The sequence below is a fragment of the Rosa rugosa genome, chromosome 1, assembly GCF_958449725.1.
Source record: "Rosa rugosa chromosome 1, drRosRugo1.1, whole genome shotgun sequence".
In the NCBI taxonomy this organism is placed as follows: Eukaryota; Viridiplantae; Streptophyta; class Magnoliopsida; order Rosales; family Rosaceae; genus Rosa; species Rosa rugosa.
The window spans coordinates 51,738,444-51,757,918 of NC_084820.1; the positions used below are offsets into that span (position 1 = coordinate 51,738,444).

General features: G+C 39.2%; 1 protein-coding gene and 1 long non-coding RNA gene across 2 annotated transcripts; one reads left to right on the forward strand and one right to left on the reverse strand.

Moving 5' to 3' along the window:
• Nucleotides 1-5,271: 5,271 nt before the first annotated feature.
• On the forward strand, nucleotides 5,272-6,418 carry LOC133740479 (uncharacterized). Its single transcript, XR_009861260.1, has 2 exons — nucleotides 5,272-5,994; nucleotides 6,084-6,418. It is a non-coding gene; the product is annotated as an uncharacterized LOC133740479 (long non-coding RNA).
• Nucleotides 6,419-16,309: 9,891 nt separating this feature from the next.
• Nucleotides 16,310-19,298, reverse strand: LOC133740485 (conserved oligomeric Golgi complex subunit 8-like). The gene is given in 10 exon segments (XM_062168437.1): nucleotides 16,310-17,010; nucleotides 17,138-17,192; nucleotides 17,283-17,350; nucleotides 17,705-18,001; nucleotides 18,112-18,186; nucleotides 18,280-18,373; nucleotides 18,502-18,579; nucleotides 18,952-19,033; nucleotides 19,036-19,096; nucleotides 19,191-19,298. Coding segments are annotated over 10 exon segments (1,068 nt in total). The 3' UTR covers nucleotides 16,310-16,860.
• Nucleotides 19,299-19,475: the final 177 nt, after the last annotated feature.

Here is a 19,475-nt window from a genome sequence, read left to right on the forward strand (position 1 = left end):
TTGATACTTGATAATGTGCTTTTAATTCCAGAACTCACTGCACATTTACTCTCCATCTATCAACTATGCAAGCAGAACAACTGTTCTGTTTGGTTTGATGAATTTATGTGTGTGATTCAGGACAAAGTGCAGGGCAACATTCTCTATCAGGGACTATGTAAACAAGGTCTCTATCCAATTCCTTTTCAGCTACCTATAGTGAACAGTCCACCTGTTATTCAAAAGTTACCATTCTCATCAAATAAGGCTAATATAGTTGCCTCAGCTTCACCTTCTCAACATCAAACTGCTTTTGTGGGACAGTTAATCAAGAATTCGGTTTGGCACCAAAGATTTGGTCATCCAACAAATGAGGTGGCTCATCACATCCTGGAAAAGTGTCACATTTCAGTAGCTAATGATAGTGAGTCCTTTGTCTGTGAGCCTTGTCTTCTAGGCAAGTTACATAAACTTCCCTTTTCTAGTTCTGTTACTAGAAGTGAGGTTCCATTTGAACTTGTACATTCTGATGTTTGGGGGCCATCCCCACATCTATCCATTGATGGCTACAAATACTTTGTTTTGTTCATAGATGATTGTATAAGATTCACTTGGATGTATCCCATGAAGAATAAAACTGAAGTTTTTGGTTACTTTCAATCTCTGTGTGCCTTTGTCTCCACTCAATTTTACAGTTCAATTAAAACTCTTAGGAGTGATGGAGGTGGTGAATACATGAGTTTAAAATTTCAGGACTTTCTAAAACAAAAAGACATTGTTCATCATATCTCTTGTCCTTATACTCCACAGCAGAATGGAGTTTCAGAAAGGAAGAACATGCATATTAGAGAAACAGCAGTTACCTTGTTGCAAAATGCTTATCTGCCACCCCAGTTTTGTTATCATGCTTGTGCTATTGCTACTTTTTTGATAAATAGGATGCTTACTCCAGTGCTTAAAATGCTTTCCCCATTTGAGAAGTTGTATCACTCCACACCTCAAATTGATACACTTAGGGTCTTTGGCTGTGCCTGCTACCCATTGATGGCACCATACAAGTCTGATAAGCTTCAACCTAAAACTATCAAGTGTGTATTTGTTGGCTTTGCTGCTGGTTACAAAGGTTACATATGTTTTAGTCCTACCACTAAGAAGTATATCATTTCAAGACATGTTTTCTTTGAAGAACAATCTTTTCCATATGCTGTCAAATCATGTGTTTCAGCTACAGGTTCTTCATTATGTTCAAAACAGAAACACACTGTTATGCAGTCTCCTCCTTCTCCTATGTCAACATCTTGTGTCTTCAGTTCTCCCTAATAACTCAAACACTCTATCACTATTGCACACTACATCAATTCCAGATCAGTCATCTATACCTTACTCTGCACAACCTAACAATGACAATGATCTTTATCACACACCACCTGCAGTTCATCATGAGTGTGATTATGTTGACAATGAGCCTGTTATCAGAACATCTTCACCTCCAAGTCATCATTCCACATCTTCAATGCCGTTATCAGCCTCCATCTTTGCTCCGACTTCATCCACACAAGTTGAGTTTGCTGAATCTAATGGAGAGTTGACTATCAATGCTGAACCTGGAAGTGGTTCAATTTCCATTGTACTCAACTCTGATAATACCAGGCCACCTTTGTGGCAAGTATCCGATTCCAACATTCTTCATCCTGTAGAAGGACTATCTAGTCAGGTCATCAATAAGCACTCTATGCTTACCAGAGCCAAGAGAGGCATACAAAAGAAAAAGTGCTTTCATAGTCTGCTAACTAATGCTTGTCATGACAATGCAGTTATTGATCCTGAGGCAATTGAACCCCGCAATTACAAAGATGCTCTACAAATCCCTACCTGGAAGCATGTTATGGAGGAAGAATATAATGCTTTAGTGCATCAGAATACTTGGACTCTAGTTCCTTTGCCATCAGGTAAAAACCTTGTGTCTTGCAAGTGGGTGATTAAGATAAAAAGAAATGCAGATGGTACAATTGCTAGACACAAAGCTAGGCTTGTGGCTCGAGGCTTTAGCCAGGAATTTGGGGTTGACTATGAAGAAATTTTTTCACCTGTGGTTCGACACACAACTGTCAGGTTTATCTTAAGTCTTGCTGCTCATTTCAACTGGCAACTTCACCAACTTGATGTTAAGAATGCCTTCTTGCATGGTCTTTTGAATGAGGAAGTGTATATGACTCAACCAGGTGCTTTGTAAATCAGGATTCCCCAACTCTTGTGTGCAAACCAAATAAGTCTCTCTATGGTCTTAAGCAAGCACCAAGGGCTTGGAATGAGAGATTCACTAATTTCCTCCCATCTCTTGGTTTCATTTCATCATATGCAGATCCTAGCCTCTTTGTTAAACATTCTGAATCAGCTCAAGTTTTTCTCTTGCTATATGTTGATGACATTATTCTCACTGGCAATTGTGATGATCTTATTGCTGATATTAAACTTGCTCTTCAACGAGAATTTGACATGAAGGATCTTGGCAAGCTACACTATTTCCTTGGCATTGAAATCAACTATCAACAGTCTGGTTTGTTTGTGTCTCAGCACAAGTATGCAAGAGACCTATTACATAAATCTGGACTTGAAGATTGTCACACTCACTCCACTCCCTGTAAATCTGGGGTTAGACTCATGAAAGACTCAGTTTTCCCACTTTCAGACTCTGATGCCTCCATGTTTCGAAGTCTTGTAGGTTGCCTGCAGTACCTTACCTTCACAAGGCCTGACATTGCTTTCGCTGTGAATTCTGTGTGTCAATTCTTACACTCACCATCCACTGATCATCTTGTTGCTGCCCAGAGAATTCTAAGATATGTCAAGGGAACTCTGACACATGGAATTTATCTTAAGAGAGCTTCAAGTTCCAGTGATCCTCAATGCCTGTACCTAAGTGCCTTCTGTGATGCTGACTGGGCTGGTGACCCCAATGATAGGAAGTCAACCACTGGCTTTGTGATTTTTCTCAATGATTCTCCCATCTCATGGTGCAGTAAGAAACAATCTGCAGTTTCCAGATCATCAACAGAAGCTGAATATCGAAGCATGGCCGATACTACATCTGAGATCCTTTGGCTCTCTCATCTACTACATGATCTGTATATCCATCTTGCTGATGTTCCTACACTATATTGTGATAATATTTCAGCTCTTGCTTTAGCCACTAACTCTGTGTTTCACTCTAAACTGAAGCATATTGAGGTTGACATTCACTTTACAAGGAATCAAGTAAAAGCAGGCTCTCTTAAGCTTCAGTTTGTTACCTCAAGGAATCAGCTTGCTGACTTGTTCACCAAGGGCTTGTGTGCTCCCATGCATACTCTTTTCTGCTCCAACTTGATGCTCATGTCTCACCATCAAGTTGAGGGAGGGTGTTAGGCTTAAATCTATGTTAATTTCTGTTAATTCTGTAATAAACAATTAGAGTAATTAGCAATTGGTTAATTACTATTAGTTGCATGAGCTAGTCATTAGTGCTCCACAGCTGTCTTGACATGTGTCAAGCTTAGGATATCGTCACCGCTACTATATATACCCCATCATGTACGACTTATTTTTCAATTAAGCATTTCCCAGATATTTTCTTCTTGCTTTTACAAATTCTCTCTAGAACTTTCAACATTAAAAGCACATTATCAAGTATCAAAGGTCCTAAAGTAGTGGTTCTCCAAATATGAACTATAGCTACAATAACAATGCGGATTTTTCTCAGTCCGGAGGTGAAGGTTTTTCACAGCAAGGCAACTCTGTTTATTCATCCAATTTTTGTTCAAAGAATCAGAAAGAAGCTTTTGAAGCTATTCTTGAATCACTTGATGCCTCCATATGTGATGATGTTAAATTGGCTACTTGTGTTTCAAATGGTTGTGTTGAATACGATGGTTCTGAAGTTGTTCCGGTTGATTCTGGAAAATTTATTTTGGATGACATTAGTTTTATTGATTCTGGTTGGAAAGGAGAAAACTCAGAGACTGTTGTTGAATACTTGGACGGAGATGCTGAGTTATCAGAGTATGAGTGGTCTCGATATGATAGTTGTGATGCTAAGCTTCTTGGGGAATCACAAAATTTAAACCCAGAAGTTATATTGGTGAGTGTGGATGGTTATGTTTTGACTGCCCCCATCTCAGCATCAGAACAGAATGCAGAATCAGAGTATGAGTGGTCTCGATATGATAGTTGTGATACTAAGCTTCTTAGGGAATCACAGAATTTAAACCCAGAATTTATATTGGTGAGTGTGGATGGTTATGTTTTGACTGCCCCCATCTCAGCATCAGAACATAATGCAGATAATTTGCATTTAGACATGCCTCAGAATGCTTGGGCCACTGATTATATTCATAAGCTGGATGCACCTAGAACTAGTATGGCAGCTGGCAATGTTTGCAGCATTCAGAATTATAACAATGATACTGGTCTCCAAGAGGTTGAAGTTTGTGAAGGAAAAGAAGAACAGACTTGTCTAGCTCAAGAAACTCAAAAGACTTTAAGGCAGGAAAGAGATCTTCAGATGCATAGTGATTTAGAAAATGTATGTGCTAAGAAGGTAGAGGTTTCCTGGAGCTGCTTGGAGCTAATAGTTCTGGCATGTGACACTGAAGATGGAGAGTTGAGGGAATCAGATGTGCCTTATTGGGAGGAGAACCTGTTGATTATGGTTCTGATACATATGACACTAATGCTGCTGATGGAAAAGTGGAATGCAGAGAAACTGAATTTTGTGGGATAGAATCTAGGAACATTAACATGAACTTGTAGGTTGGGCGAGGATTAAGCCTAGGTTACGATATTATGTGTGGAAAAGTTGAACATTGTGCAATTGGAAATGCTTTGAGATAATCTTCAGTGGGTTCAAAGACGAGAACTTCTGGAACTGAACAATTGCCAGGAGATATATGCACTACTTGGAACCACGTTGGTGGTAAAATTCTTTGTCCAGAAGAGGGGACATATGCATTACTTGGAAGAGCTTCTTTTCTTGGAGGTTCAATGTGAATGATTGAAATCACAAATAATCTGAAATTTCTGAAATTTTTGCCTCTTATCATGCTAGTTCTTCTTATTTCAAAGGTTGTTGGTGATGCATTCAACAAAGGCTTGTATGAAGGCTTTCCTGTGATTGATCATTCTAGAAATGGTGCATTGAAAATATATGCCGAGATATTCTGTTTCCTGATACAAGTGAAACTTGCTCTGTTTTCAATGACTGCTGTGTGGTGCCAATTGAAGATGCAGGATTTGGTCCACTTGATTAGTCGGAATAACCACTCTGAGCATTATGAAAAGGAAGTGAGCCGTTTTATTGCAATAGTGAAAATGAGGCACCAAGTCAATCACTTTTTATCTACATTACAACAATATGTGGAGTCACAGCTATCACATGTATCATGCTGCAGGTTTCTATACTCAAGCATAGGGTCAAAGATATGATGGATCTTACTCTTTCATCTGCTGCAATCTGATGCTGGTTCCCTCCCATTAGCTTGAGGGGGGATGTTAAGGGTAAAAGGGGTAAATTACCCCCAGTCAAGTCAATATAGGATATCTTGTTGTAAACAAAAATTGACTGTAATTTTCATCATCATAGTTATGTACGAAACTCTATCTTTTTCTGGGTTTTTCCCTCATCTTCTTCAAGCTTTCTTATAACTCTAACAAAAAGCACAACCTACAATTCACCTGGCTTGTTTTCTGGGACTGAAGATCGATCACCAAAACCAGACTGACGCCCACTGTTTTTTTAAAACCACCCTTCTAGAACCCTCGACCTTTCCTTTAAAACTAACATACAGATCGAGTCAGTAGCCACAAAACAAACCTATTTCTCATTTCCAATCATCGATTTAGGTTTTGGTGAGAGAATGGTAAGGGCATATCAGGCGTCTGGAGGCCTGGAAGAAGAGGTAGATCATATATGGTGCTCTTCTATTGAACTTTCTGTTTCGTAAGATTCAGAAAATTGAATCAATGATTTACCAGATTGAGGTATCAGATCTTTCTGATTCTTTTCCATTTCTCATATATGTATGTTTCATGGATAGATTATTCTTATGTCATCATCAATACTAATGCAGAGCATAGTGCTACACAGCCAACTACTCAGAAGTCAAGTATTTCTGTCAGTCAGCGGTTAAGCGGATCACGAACACGAGTGTGGAACCTGTCTGGCAAGTGTGTTTTGGAGATTTTGTTTATTTGACTCCAGAGGAATATGAGAAGTCTGCGCAGGGGTTCAGTGTGTTTTGGAGGTCTTGATGACCGAAAGGTCAATTTATTTATTTGTTGTATTTCTTAGTGTTTTTAATTGTAGAATCACAGCCTTGGAGGTTTTCGTTTTCTGGTTCTTTGTCATTCAGCTGATGAATGATGATATATGATGGCTTAAATTCAGTTGGTCTGCTGAATCCAATTGCTAAATGCAACCAATTCTAGAAATGGACGTCCTTACTTCGTATGATTTGGACTTCCTTCCCTTCTAATTTTCTTTTTCTCCGGTACTTTAGAATCTGAAAAATAAGTTGATCCTCTATGAATATACAGTGTTCACACGAATTCCTGTTTATATTAACTACATACAATTTTGTTTATATATAATTATATATAGGTTAAAAGCATGAAAAAAAAAATTGAGGGTTACAACTTACCACTGAAAAGATTGAGAACTGAATGATTATGTTTTCATTAATTGTATATTGAATACATAACAGAGAGTAGTGCGCTTATCTAATAGAATCCAACTCTAGAAGCTATAGAATTATACAGAGATAAATAATGAAATATAAAAATACATATCAGCTAAGCCATGTCACTGGAAGCTTGTTGAGTGACAGTATGTAAAGGACTCTGAAGTGCAAGAGTTGTATGTCTAACAACCATCTCTGGTTATAAATGGCCATCGCACTGATGACAGTTCAATTAAATCTAAATGGTCGCCTTGCACCAGTATTAGAACAACAACAGCTTTTGTTTTTGGATTTGAGGTTTGTTTGTATCAAAGTAGTTTATATTTCAAGGACATATTGGAACTAAATTCATGACATTCACAATCTGAATTCATGATAGAAACCTGTGGAGGGTGCGGGAGAAATATATAGTTTAATGATCACTTTCTTTGTTGATGCTATTTGTTCCCCACAAAATGAAGTTTATAGGTGTGATTCACCAAAGAACAATTCTTACGTTCACTTCTTGGGTGAATAAGCATATTCACCTTTATTGTAGATTAACATACTTTTACTTAATAAATTTATTATCAAAGGTTCATATCATATATTAGCTTTTAAAGATCATCTCTGTAAAAAATCAATCGAATCAGAAATCTTTTACTTATCTAATTGAATCAAACAAGTGGATAGTTCTAACAAGGGATAACAAGTGGATAGTTCTAACAACACTTACTACTATAATGATGAACTGTCCATGTATTTCATAGAAATGAATAACTTTTCAATTTGATTGATTTGTTACAGAGCTAATTTTTGTATGATGTTATGCAACATAATGACGCAGTCGGAAGTAACCTGAGTTTACAAGCAATAAACCCTAAAAAGATAAATCTGGAGTCCACTAGAGAATTTGAGAAAAATCTCTCATTTGTTCAAGTAAATCCAGAATATGTGTCTGGCCCAAACTAGAGGTTACTTGCTCTAGTTGAAATAGGATTTATATTAGAGATATTCTCGGAGAATCTTAGGAGATATCCAATCAATGTACGATTATGTTTCCATGTACAACTCTATCTCTATGTTTGTAATCCTCTATATAAAGAGGCCCCTATTATCAATGAAAGTACGACTCTATTCTCTCCCAATTTCAGTTTTCCTAAAACACGTTATCAGCACGAAGCCCTAACCCTGAAACAAATAGTCAAACCCTGATTCAAGAAGCTAAAAACCTTGAATCCGAATACAAAACCTTGAAGCCTTTTCTGCCTCCACCTCAAACCTTGAAGAACTCGATTCCAGGAGTCCAGAACCGGCGGCGGCACCCCAAGAACCGGCCGGAAACCTACCGAACCGGCCACCGGAAGCTCCATACAACTCGCAGCAAATATTCCACTGGTTCACTATCTTCCGGACCTCCAATTTCCACCAAATTTTGGTAGCAGAAGCCTCTTCATCTGAAGTTTCAGGAACCGGAATAAAAAGTCAAAAAACCGGCCTAAAACTTGCTGAACCGGCCGCCTCATCGTCCGGCAGAAAAGAAAAGAAAAAGAAAAGAAAAGGAAAAGAAGAAGGAGCCCAGCCCAAAGAAGAAAAGCCCAGAAGCCCACTGACACACCTAACCCACATGACCCACCGCCACGTCATCTTCCACGTCAGGACAGCCACATCAGCCTGCCACGTCAGCGACAGCGCCACCTCATCCTGACACGTCAGCATCAGTGCCACGTCAGTCTCCGGTCAACCCTCTGGTCAATGACGGTCAACCTTCTGGTCAACGCCGGTCAACCCTCTGGTCAACTCCGGTCAACCACTTTCCGGCGACTTTTCCGGCCACTTTCCGGCGACTTTTTCCGACCACTTTTTCGGCCAAATTTTCAGGCGCTCTATTTCGAGGTATTTTTTTTTCTAAAATTTCCCGTTTTTTAGAGTTTTTAAATTCAATTTCTCTTCTTTTATCGGGGACTTGCAACATCCCTTCTTCTACCCCCCTTTCTTCATCATAGGGGAGACCTAATTTAGCCGAATTGTGGGGGTTCGTGCTCACTTCAAGCTTGGAGCTTGTTGAGATCTCCAAACTTAGAGTTTGTAGAGAATTTATGATCGACCACTTACGTCATTGTTTCGATCTAATCCAATACCTCTTGGAATTGAATTTCTTGAAAGCAATTACGCTCAGAAATTCCTAATTTCTTAGAAGCGACTACGCTCAGAAATTTTATATGTTTTCGTGGTAGCTTTTTCCGCTCCGAAACTAACCCTTTTTCTTGTTCTCTTTCAGGATGAGTAACCTGAACAAATTAGACTTTGCTCCATTGGGAACAACTGGCTCTGAATATCACAGGTGGGTTCGTGATGTCCGCCAGCATCTCAAGGCCGATGGAATCCTGGATATGATTCTCGAGCCTAGCCAAGACGTGCTAACTGTTGAGCAAGCTCAAGCTTTGGAAGCAAATAGAGCAGCCTTAGAGGCAAATAAGGCGAAAGCCATCATCCTAATGACTCGTCATATGGATGATTCGCTCCAGTACGAGTGTATGAATGAAGAAGACCCCAGAAGGCTGTGGGTCTCACTCGAAGAAAGATTTGGCAACGTCCGTGACTCCCTGCTTCCTGATCTAGGAGTGAGATGGCATAGCCTCCGCTCATGTGTTTTCAAGACAATTCTTGACTACAACTCGGAAGCACTTCGCATTAAATCCTTAATGGAATCCTGTGGTAAAGAGATCACAGATGCGATGTTGATTGAGAAGACTCTCTCTACCTTCCCCGTCTCTACATTGATGGTTGCTAAGAACTATCGAATCAATGTTACTGCAGGACGGATCACAAGGTTTCATGAGCTCATTGGAGCTATGAATGTGGCTGAAAAGCATGACAACATTCTTGTGAAGAACTATAATTCGAGATCCGTGGAAATAGAGCAAATTCCGGAATCCAATTATAGTCGCGCCCCTAAGAGAAGGCGCCAAGAGCGAAACCCTAACCTTAGGGATACTTCTGGACGTTCTGGTCCATATAATCGCTCTACTTGGGAAGGTAACCGCCAATATAGGCGAACACGGAACCGAAGAGGTCATCGTGGAAAGAGAGAGGGAGGCAACGCCTCTGGCCATGTTGGTGGCGCCACCAACACTAAGAGCCATCTAAATGACGCTTTCAAAGCGCCTCAATCAATGGAGTTTGAGCAAAGAGATGTATGTTCTCGATGTGGAGTGTCTGATCATTGGGCACACATTTGTAGAGCTCGTGAAGAACTTCTCACCGCCTACAAAGCATATTGTGAAGCAAGAGAGGCTCACTATATGGAACAAGAAGATCAAGAAGATGATCTAGAGTGAAGGGTTGAAGACTACAAATCTGGCTGGGATCAATAGATCGCCAATTCTGTTTAAGTCTTTATTTTTCCAAGAGATGTAATAGGCAATTGCCATATACTTTGTAGTAAATGCCAATTGTTTAAGTCTTTCTTCAAAGTAGGCTCACCCAAAATAAGTGTGATGTCTAGGAAGGTTCTGAGATTAGTGGTACTTAAGCGAGCCTTGCTCCACCAACATCTCTCTACTCACCTGGTCACATTTATTTTGGAATTACCGAAAGAAGTTAGACAACTACCATTGTTTTGCATTAGCTAGCATTTTGGATTAGATTTTCTTTGGTCAAAGAGACAATGATGTAACTATGTTGGCTTATGAATAAAATTTCGAGTTCTTTATGACTCCATTTTGATTCTGAGCATATGACTTTTGTGACTACGATGGCTGGACCATCAGTATTAATTCAAGGACATGGAATAGCCCAAGTTCCACTTGCCAAATGGCACCTTAATCACTGTCACAAAAACTCTCTACGCTCCTAGGGCCAATCGCACCTATGAATAGCCAAACGGATTCCATGCGAAAACGCATGTAGAGAACGGAAATGAGTTACTTTGCAATACCTCTAATGATTGCGAACAAGGGCGCATCTTAGAGAAGTTTATGTGTCTCTCTAGTGGACTCTATGTCACTATTCGAGCTATAAAATCCAATAAAGTTATGAGAGAAGATCTCTTGGATTTAGACACATATTGGCTTTGTCACGACAGGATAAATCATCCTAGTCATGACATGATGATCCGTCTACTGAAGACTTCACACGGACATCCATCCTTTTGAGCAAAACGAAGCAAGAATCTGATGACGCCATAGATGGCGCCAACCATGAGCATAACTCCATGGTTGTTCCTCCTAGTGGCCATGACGCCATACATGCTAGTTTCCATGGCTCCAACGCCATGATGGGAGATGTAGTCACACATTTTTCTTATAATAGCGCTACAGACGCTCAGGCCCAACCAAAATCCTCATTGGTTGCTTCTAAGGCCTCTCGCTCATTTTGCAAAGCCAGTTCCTTCGAGACATTAGGACTAAGACCGTCCTACGCAAAGGATATGAAAATACTCATTCTGTTCTTACATCGAATCCGTGAGGATTCTGTGGACTGATTCAACCAACTTGCAGACGTTTAAATATCTCATGATGTTGGTTGACACGCAAACACGCTGGTCACGTGTGGTGCCATTGTCCACCTGTAAATGCTGCTTATACTACACTCCTAGCACATATCATATGACAATGGGCTCACTCCCCGGATCATCTTATCCAGTCAATTAGATTTGACAATGTTAGAGAGTTTACATCGAAGACTTTCGGTGGTTATTGCAATGGGACTAATGTTGGACATCACATTCCCATGTACACACCCAAATGGTCTCGCGGAAACGACTACGATGATAGTCCGGACATTGGTAATGCGCACCACTCTCCTTATATCCGCTTGGGGTGATGCAATATCGCATGCAGCTATGCTAATTCGTCTACGACCTACCGCCACTCAATGTATCTCTGCTTTACAGCTAGTGACTAGGTACAAGTATTTTGTACTTACGCACATTTGAGTGAGCCATTTATGTGCCAATTGTGCCGCCACAGCGCACTATGATAGGTCCTTACAGACGAATAGGCAACTCAGTTGGATTTGAGACTCCAACAATCGTCCGCCACTTAATGCTCTTGCACGGCGATCTCCTTACCGCTAGATTTTCCGATGTCACTTTGATGAGACAGTCTTCCTGTCATTAGGGGGAGATAAGAACACGAATGTTCAGCAGGAATGATAGGAATTGTCGTGGTCTGTCCCCACTATGTCTCATCTCGATCCCTATTAAAGTGATGAGATCACACAAATATGCTGCAAACATGCCTGCAAGGAAGGACGTCCCTACGAGAGGACGTAGCACCACCCTACACGGAGGTAGGAATGGCGCCAATGCCAAAGAGAGTGGCACTCTAGGGTTACAAACAATGGCCCCAGCTAGGATGCGTGGGAGGGCCGTGGGTTCGAAGGATACCTTGACACAAACCAATCCTTGGATCATCGACACTCAAAATCCGTCTCATGAGTATCTTCCGGGTTATGGTTATTGTTGGGGGATGCCTCAACGTCAGAACCTATTCCTGAGAATATAGAGCTCTATGAAACTTACACTAGTGTACATGAGACGTGGGATAGAAACTCTATCATAATTGATGATGTAGTTGCACATTTCGTTGCGCATGAGTTTGTTGAGTCAGATGATATCGAACAACGCTCCGTTGATGAATGAATGCCAACGTAGAGAGATTTGGCCTAAATGGAAAGATGCGATCCAGGTTAAGTTGGATTCTCTAACGAAGAGGAAGGTTTTCGAGCCAGTGATGGCAACACCTCCTAACATAAAACCTATTGACTAATGGGTCTTCGTTAGAAAGCGTGATGAGAAAAAGAGATGGCAATCTCGCCTTATGGCGCAAGGCTTCTCACAAAACGCCCTGGAATCGACTACGATGAGACATATTCTCTCGTAATGGATGTCATTGCACTCCACTACCTTGTCACTTTGGTAGTTTCTGAATAACTGATCATGCAGCGTACAAATGTGGTCACTACGTATCTCTATGGGGATCTAGATACGGAATATACATGAAGGTTCATGGTGAACTTCATCTACCCAAGTCAAGTGGCTCTAGACCACGGAGCGCGTTTACAATAAGATTGAAACGCTCACTAAAGTGACTACTTGATTGGGAAGGGATATGCCCACGCGTTTCTATAACAAGTTTCGGATTCTATCGCTGTTCATGTTGGACATGATCTTCATTGGAAGCCCTTAAAGAGTTAAGGGAAACCGCTGAACGTTTGAAATCCGAGTTTGAGATGAAGGATTTTGCGAGAACACGATTATGTCTCGGTTTGGAACTTGAGCATCGTGTCGATAGATGCTTAGGCATTTTAACAAGGTCAAGCCTTCAAGCACCCCCATGATCGTCCGTAGTCTTGATCCTGAAAAGGATCCTCTTCGTCGAAAGGATGATGACGAAGATATGCTAGAGGCAGAAGTGCCTTACTTAGTACAATAGGCGCATTATTGTACTTAGCTAAATGCACAAAACCGGACATCTCATTTGCAGTAAGCTTGTTAGCTAAGATATAGCTCTGCGCCAACGCGACGCCAGTAGGATTGGTGTAAAAGATATCTTTCAGTACTTGAGATGTACGATTGATATGGGCTTGTTCTATCCCTACAGAGAGATGATGGATTCGGACCCATCACACAGCAGGAACGCCGCCAACACTGGCCTGCGTCCTCTATCCCCATCCCAAAACGACATGTGTTTTGGAAGGTTTTGCTGATATTGGGTATCTCTTTGACCCACACAAAGGTCGTTCCCAAACTGGTTAAATGTTCACCATAGGTAAAGACCGTGATATCTTGGAGGTCTACAGAACAGACCCTAGCTAGTCGCTATATCTTCGAACAATGCAGAGATTATTGCTCTTCACGAAGTGATTCGTGAATGTATATGGATTGGATCCATAGTTACGCATGTTCGAACAATTGTGGTTTGAAGTCTACCACAGATGAGCCTACGAGCATATGAGATAATGCTGCTTGTTTTGAAGCAAGGCTACATCAAAAGCGACCACACTAAGGATAATCAGCAACCACAAACTCTCCTCAAGATCAAAGTGAACTAGGTTCGATCTGAGGACAGTATGGAAGACTTGCTCATTAAGTCATTGCCTAAATTCCACTTTCGAGAAACATGTTAGTAGCATCGTTTGCGGAAGTTATCCGAATTCCAATGACCATACTAGTCAGGGGGAGATGGAGACATCAGGGGGAGTTGTCTACATGTATGGTCTCGAAACGTGAAGGGTGTGTTGTGCTCTTTTTCCCCTTCGACCGAAGTTATTTTGTCCCACTGGGTTTTTGTTACTCGGCAAGGTTTTTAATGAGGCAACGAGAGAAGCACCACGTTTGGGCGACACAAGGGGGAGTGTTCAAGTAAATCCAGAATATGTGTCTGGCCCAAACTAGAGGTTACTTGCTCTAGTTGAAATAGGGTTTATATTAGAGATATTCTCGGAGAATCTTAGGAGATATCCAATCAATGTACGATTATGTTTCCATGTACAACTCTATCTCTATGTTTGTAATCCTCTATATAAAGAGGCCCCTATTATCAATGAAAGTACGACTCTATTCTATCCCAATTTCAGTTTTCCTAAAACATCAATTAAATTTGATATGATAAACTGATTCTTGTACAAAACATGATGGTGCTTATATAGGCATCCAAGACCTAAAATCATAATCTAACAAGAAATCCTAAAGAATCCAAATTTAAAAAGAAACTAAAAACCTAAAATAAAAGAATTCTAAAACAAATGTAAAACTAGCCTAAAAATATTAAATGCTGAATCGGATAATTAATACGATATATTTTGGCCTAAATCTGATAGGGCTCACCAAAGTGAGTCTTGAAGATCTCGTCGTTCCCATTCCGGAAAGGTATCATGCGCCTCAAACGGACATTTTGGCCAAAAGTTGATCAAATCTGATTCACGAGTAACCCGAAAAGTCCAAAACCAAATTTTCTTGAATATTCCAGCGGCTAGTAACATCATTACGCGTGAGTTACCTATTTTCCAATCACTCTTCTTGATTCTATGCCACTTCTTTGTTTTTATGGTTTTCTAGCTAAATCAGGCCCGTTTTCGTCCTACATCACATAAATGGTTGGATTAGAAAATGGACAATTCTTAAGTTCATCCCTTGGGTAAATGAGCATATTTACCCTCTCTTGCAATCAATGCATAATAACTTTATAATTTCCTAATCCAACCATTCATGTTGTATAATGTAATACAAAGATTAGCTTTGTAAAAAATCAATTAAATTGAAGACCTTTTAGTTATTCATTTCTATGAAATACATGGACGGTTCATCATAATAGTGGTAAGTATTTTAAAACCATCCATTTGTTTGATTTAATTTGATAATTAAACGATTTCCGATTCGATTGATTTTTTACATAGATGATCTTTAAAGGCTAATTTAAAATATGGACCGTTGGATTATAAATTTATTAAGTATACGTATGTTACTCAACAATGGATCACATATACTCGTTCATCCTAGGGGTGAACCTAAGAATTGTCCTTAGAAAATTATAAAGTTAAAATGCATTAATCACAATAAAGGGTGAATATGCTTATTCACGTCGGGAGTAAACCTAAAAATTATTGTGATAGGAGCATTTTATGCAACGTTTATAATGTTAACCCCTATATTAATCTTTGTTAGTTTATTCTATTTTCCCTTTTTTTATTTACTTTTGTGTTATTAGGTTTTTTGGACCAAATATACAAAAAAGAGATAATAAGGAGGAAATATGTTCAAATAAAGAAAAACTTGAATTCCTGGTCCAAGCAAGTGACCTTGATGGATCGAGGAGCCCAATCTATGGAGATGATGTAGCAATAAAGGAGAAAATATTCAGAAAATATTGATGATGACATGGCACATTCTCACTGGACAAGGTGATGTAGAGAATCCTAATTCAACCAGAAAATCAAGAAAATGGTTTTCTCTACAATTCAAGGAATCTTAATCCAAAAAGAAATGGAAGAGCAATATAAAAAGGCTGTGCAACATCCTAAAAATGGCTCCTCCCATCTATTCCCTCTCCTTCCTCATACTTCTTTAATTTATTTTATTATGTGTAACTAAGTTCTTAGGTTCGGGCTTGTGGAAGCCCTAGACGTGATTTTCATAGGATGATTATTATTTCTTTTTCTAATTAAATGCTTATAATTGGATGAAATTTCACTACTAGAATTTTTGCCTTTAACATCGGCCAGAAACCGATGTTAAAAAAAAAATGTACCGATGTCTTAGTGGGTGATGTTAAAGATCGGAAATCCCAGACATCGGTTTTTAGCCGATGTTAAAAATGACTCTAGACATCAGTTTCTTATAAGCTCCCGATGTATAAAATGACTCTAGACATCGTTTGATTTATAAAAAACTGATTTTGTTTCCTACTAAGACATTGTTTTACATAAGAAACTAATTTATATGTCAGTATTAGACATATGTTCTATAGATAGAACTGATGTCCTGAGTCATTTATAACATCAGTTTGTTATTTCAAATTGTTGTGTCTTCATTCTTTTTGCTTCAATTTATAGTTTAGAAGTGATTACTAAATCAGTTTCTTCACTAGATAAGTATCACAATGAGAATACCAGTGGTAAGCAAAAGAAAATTCTCATTAATATTATTGATAAAAAACAGTACAAAGAGTAGGGAGAAGGGGACATATGGCCTAAACTTCTCCATATACAATAGCAAAAGAAAAGAACAAGATTGAAGTCTCCTAAATAAACCATATGAAGACAAAACTAGAGGATCTTGTTGCCAAATAAGAGTCAAGAAGAGCAGCAAGCTTGTTGCCAAAGACACCTACAACCTTATTTTGCAGCAGTCCAATGGTGTCAGACACTGACTCCAACAGGTTGGAAGACAAGTTAAGCTCTTGTAGCTTCTCCAATCCAATGAATCATACCTCTATTTAAGAACCAGAAAGAAAAAAGAAACCAAATCTGGAGCATGGGTTAGAAACAAATATCTATAGTATCACAAGCACTTTCCTTAAGGAAACTTGACCAAAATTTCACATATAGAAACTGCACTTTCAAATCTTCCCCTATTAATCAAATTATCATAAACAACAACCAACAATTATCCCATCATATGCTAAACTCCAGCGTGCCCTCTGAGAAATCGATGCTAGAGACCATAAAAAGAAAAGAGTATAAGTTACTTTTTACCATTAACAAAAACAGCAAGAGGTGGATGTTCCATAAGATAAGATGGCGGAGTTACATCATCCAGACTTTCATCATTAACACTATTTGCTGGAAAACCAACTGCTGGTAGTGGGACCCAACGATGTGAATCCAAGACCAACTAGAATAAAGCAAAACGTCAAGTCAAAACTCATTACCAAAAACTCGAAAAAGTTATAAAGGCAACATGTTGGTTGATGCAAACTGAAACTCGCAGACTAATGCAATTCAAATTCATCACTATTCACCTGAAAATTTTCAACTGCTGTACTCATATTTTTTGTGAACAAGTTGAGAACTGCCCTGAAAAGCAACCAAGTTCAATATTCAGAATATGTATGTTACTCATTTAAGATAAATAGTCATCAAGAAAAAGGGGTTGAAGATCTTTACTCTTCAAAAAGTGATGGTAGCAGTCCCCGGAAATCTAGCCCAACCCAACCAAGCCCCATAGCACAATACTGTCGACAACCAAAAAAGTAAAAAGGTTAGAATAAATTAGCAGAGCTTCTAGTATTCCTCTTAATTTTGAATGATGCAAGCAAGAGTAGCATTATCTAATTTCAAGAAAATTATATTCCTGGATGAAAAAAATAAAATAAAAAAATTGGGATATCTTTTGCAGCATAAACACAAGTTAATCATGCAATTGCAGGCTTTGGTTCAATATACAATATGTAATTTAAGGAAGAAGTTGACTGAGTGACGATATTTTTGCAAATCATGGACCATTAAAAAACCAACTATATCCTAGTATGTATTTCCTTTAATTGCTTTACATTCCCAAATGCAAAAATATAACAAAAGAAACTCACCATGGATTGATCCAAAATGTTCGACAGTGATCCGCCTTCAGTTATTTTTGGAAGCATAATCTTCAGAGTCTTAAGGAGTGAGGTAATTTGATGCATAGACCAACTGAACAGAAGACCGCCATCATGATTTTCTTCATTGCCTGATGTATCATCAGAAAATATTGCTCTGTATTGATTGACAACATCAAATAGATGCTGTCTTTGGAAGTTAATCATCCCCTTCAGGTACTCATAAGCGTTCCTCTTGTCCAAATCCTCAAGAATTCCAGTAAGCCATACTTGCCGACATCTCAGGAACTAAAACACAGAAAATTCAGGTTAGATACAAGCAACGAGATGCTCATTTCAACTGTTCTGCGCCAGATTATTAAAAAATGTAAACAATACAAAAAAATCCTAATCCTTACCTGCAGACGCATTTCATACTTACTAAATACCCCTATTCTACGTAGATATCCAATAATGCGGAGACACTCAGGTAACTGCAATACACAAAGATTATTAGTAAATTCTACAATCCATGTAATAGACAAACCACATTACATAGCTGGTTGTGCATTATAATTACACAATACCTGAATGTTTGAGCGAAGTTTCTGAAGAAGCTGAGAAAGAAGAGATTGGGTGGTCTGCCTGACTTCTGCAGCCAGAGCTTGTATAACGGGCAACCTTATAGAATAAAGGGGAAAAACAAAAAGGCCAAAAGAACAAAGAAAGCTCAATTCATGGCCTTTCACAAAGTTGACAGTTCAAATTACTATAAGTTGATAGAAGAATAAGGGCGCGGCAAGACTCACTTGGGGTGCATGGTTGAAAGCTTGCAAACAAACGTCTCTAAGTCAAGAGCTTCATCATAATTTCCATTCCTCACACATCTGCATAAACAGGGGAATGAATGAGGCTGGTCCTATACATTAATCAGTTGCCGTTAAAAAAATACAACATTTGAACTTAATAACCACGCTCCTATCACAATCGAAACCCTTCAGTTCGGCTCTAAACAATTCACCACTAATGATTATGAATTTTGAAGTCAGGGAAACCAAAAACCAACTCACTAGAATGAGCAAAGGAGATTCTAAGCCATAACAGGAACTCTATCCAAGTTCACTAAGATTATGAATGCATCAACAACTTTTCAGTTGGGCAAAGTAAATCCAAATCATGCAAATTGATAATGCCTAGCAAGGATTTCTACTATCTAGAGTAGCGAAACAAAATTCGTAAATTTCATTTGAAGCACATACGTATCCATAAGCTGCGGAATTTCAAGTAAGTCGAGCAATGTACTGTGATTCGCTAGCAACGTCTGGTTCATCTTCCTCTTAAAATCTCTTCCGCCGATTCAACAAACTCAGTGCATCCACTCGTCAACTTTGGGATCTCCCATATCTACAAAACCCAAATCCACACCAAAATCCATCACAAAACTCAAAAATCCAATCAAAAAACCTAAACAAACCAGAGAGATAGTGAGAATCATTACCAGAGATTCAAGATGCTTGTCAATGGAGGACACTTCGTCTCGAATCACCAGCAACGCGTCCGAAGCGGCGATGAACGCTCGGTAATTCCCCACCGCCACCTCTTGCATTGGACCCGGGCTACCCACGTCGGCTGGACTGTGTGGCTGGGCCTACTTTAGAATATTCCGTCGCCAAGAAGAAGAAGCGATTCAGAGAATGAATAAGAATTTGGTGCCGAATGGCCCCCTTTATAAACCTAGGAAGAGAGAAAAGCACATACGAAAGAGAGAGGGAGGAGAGAGAAA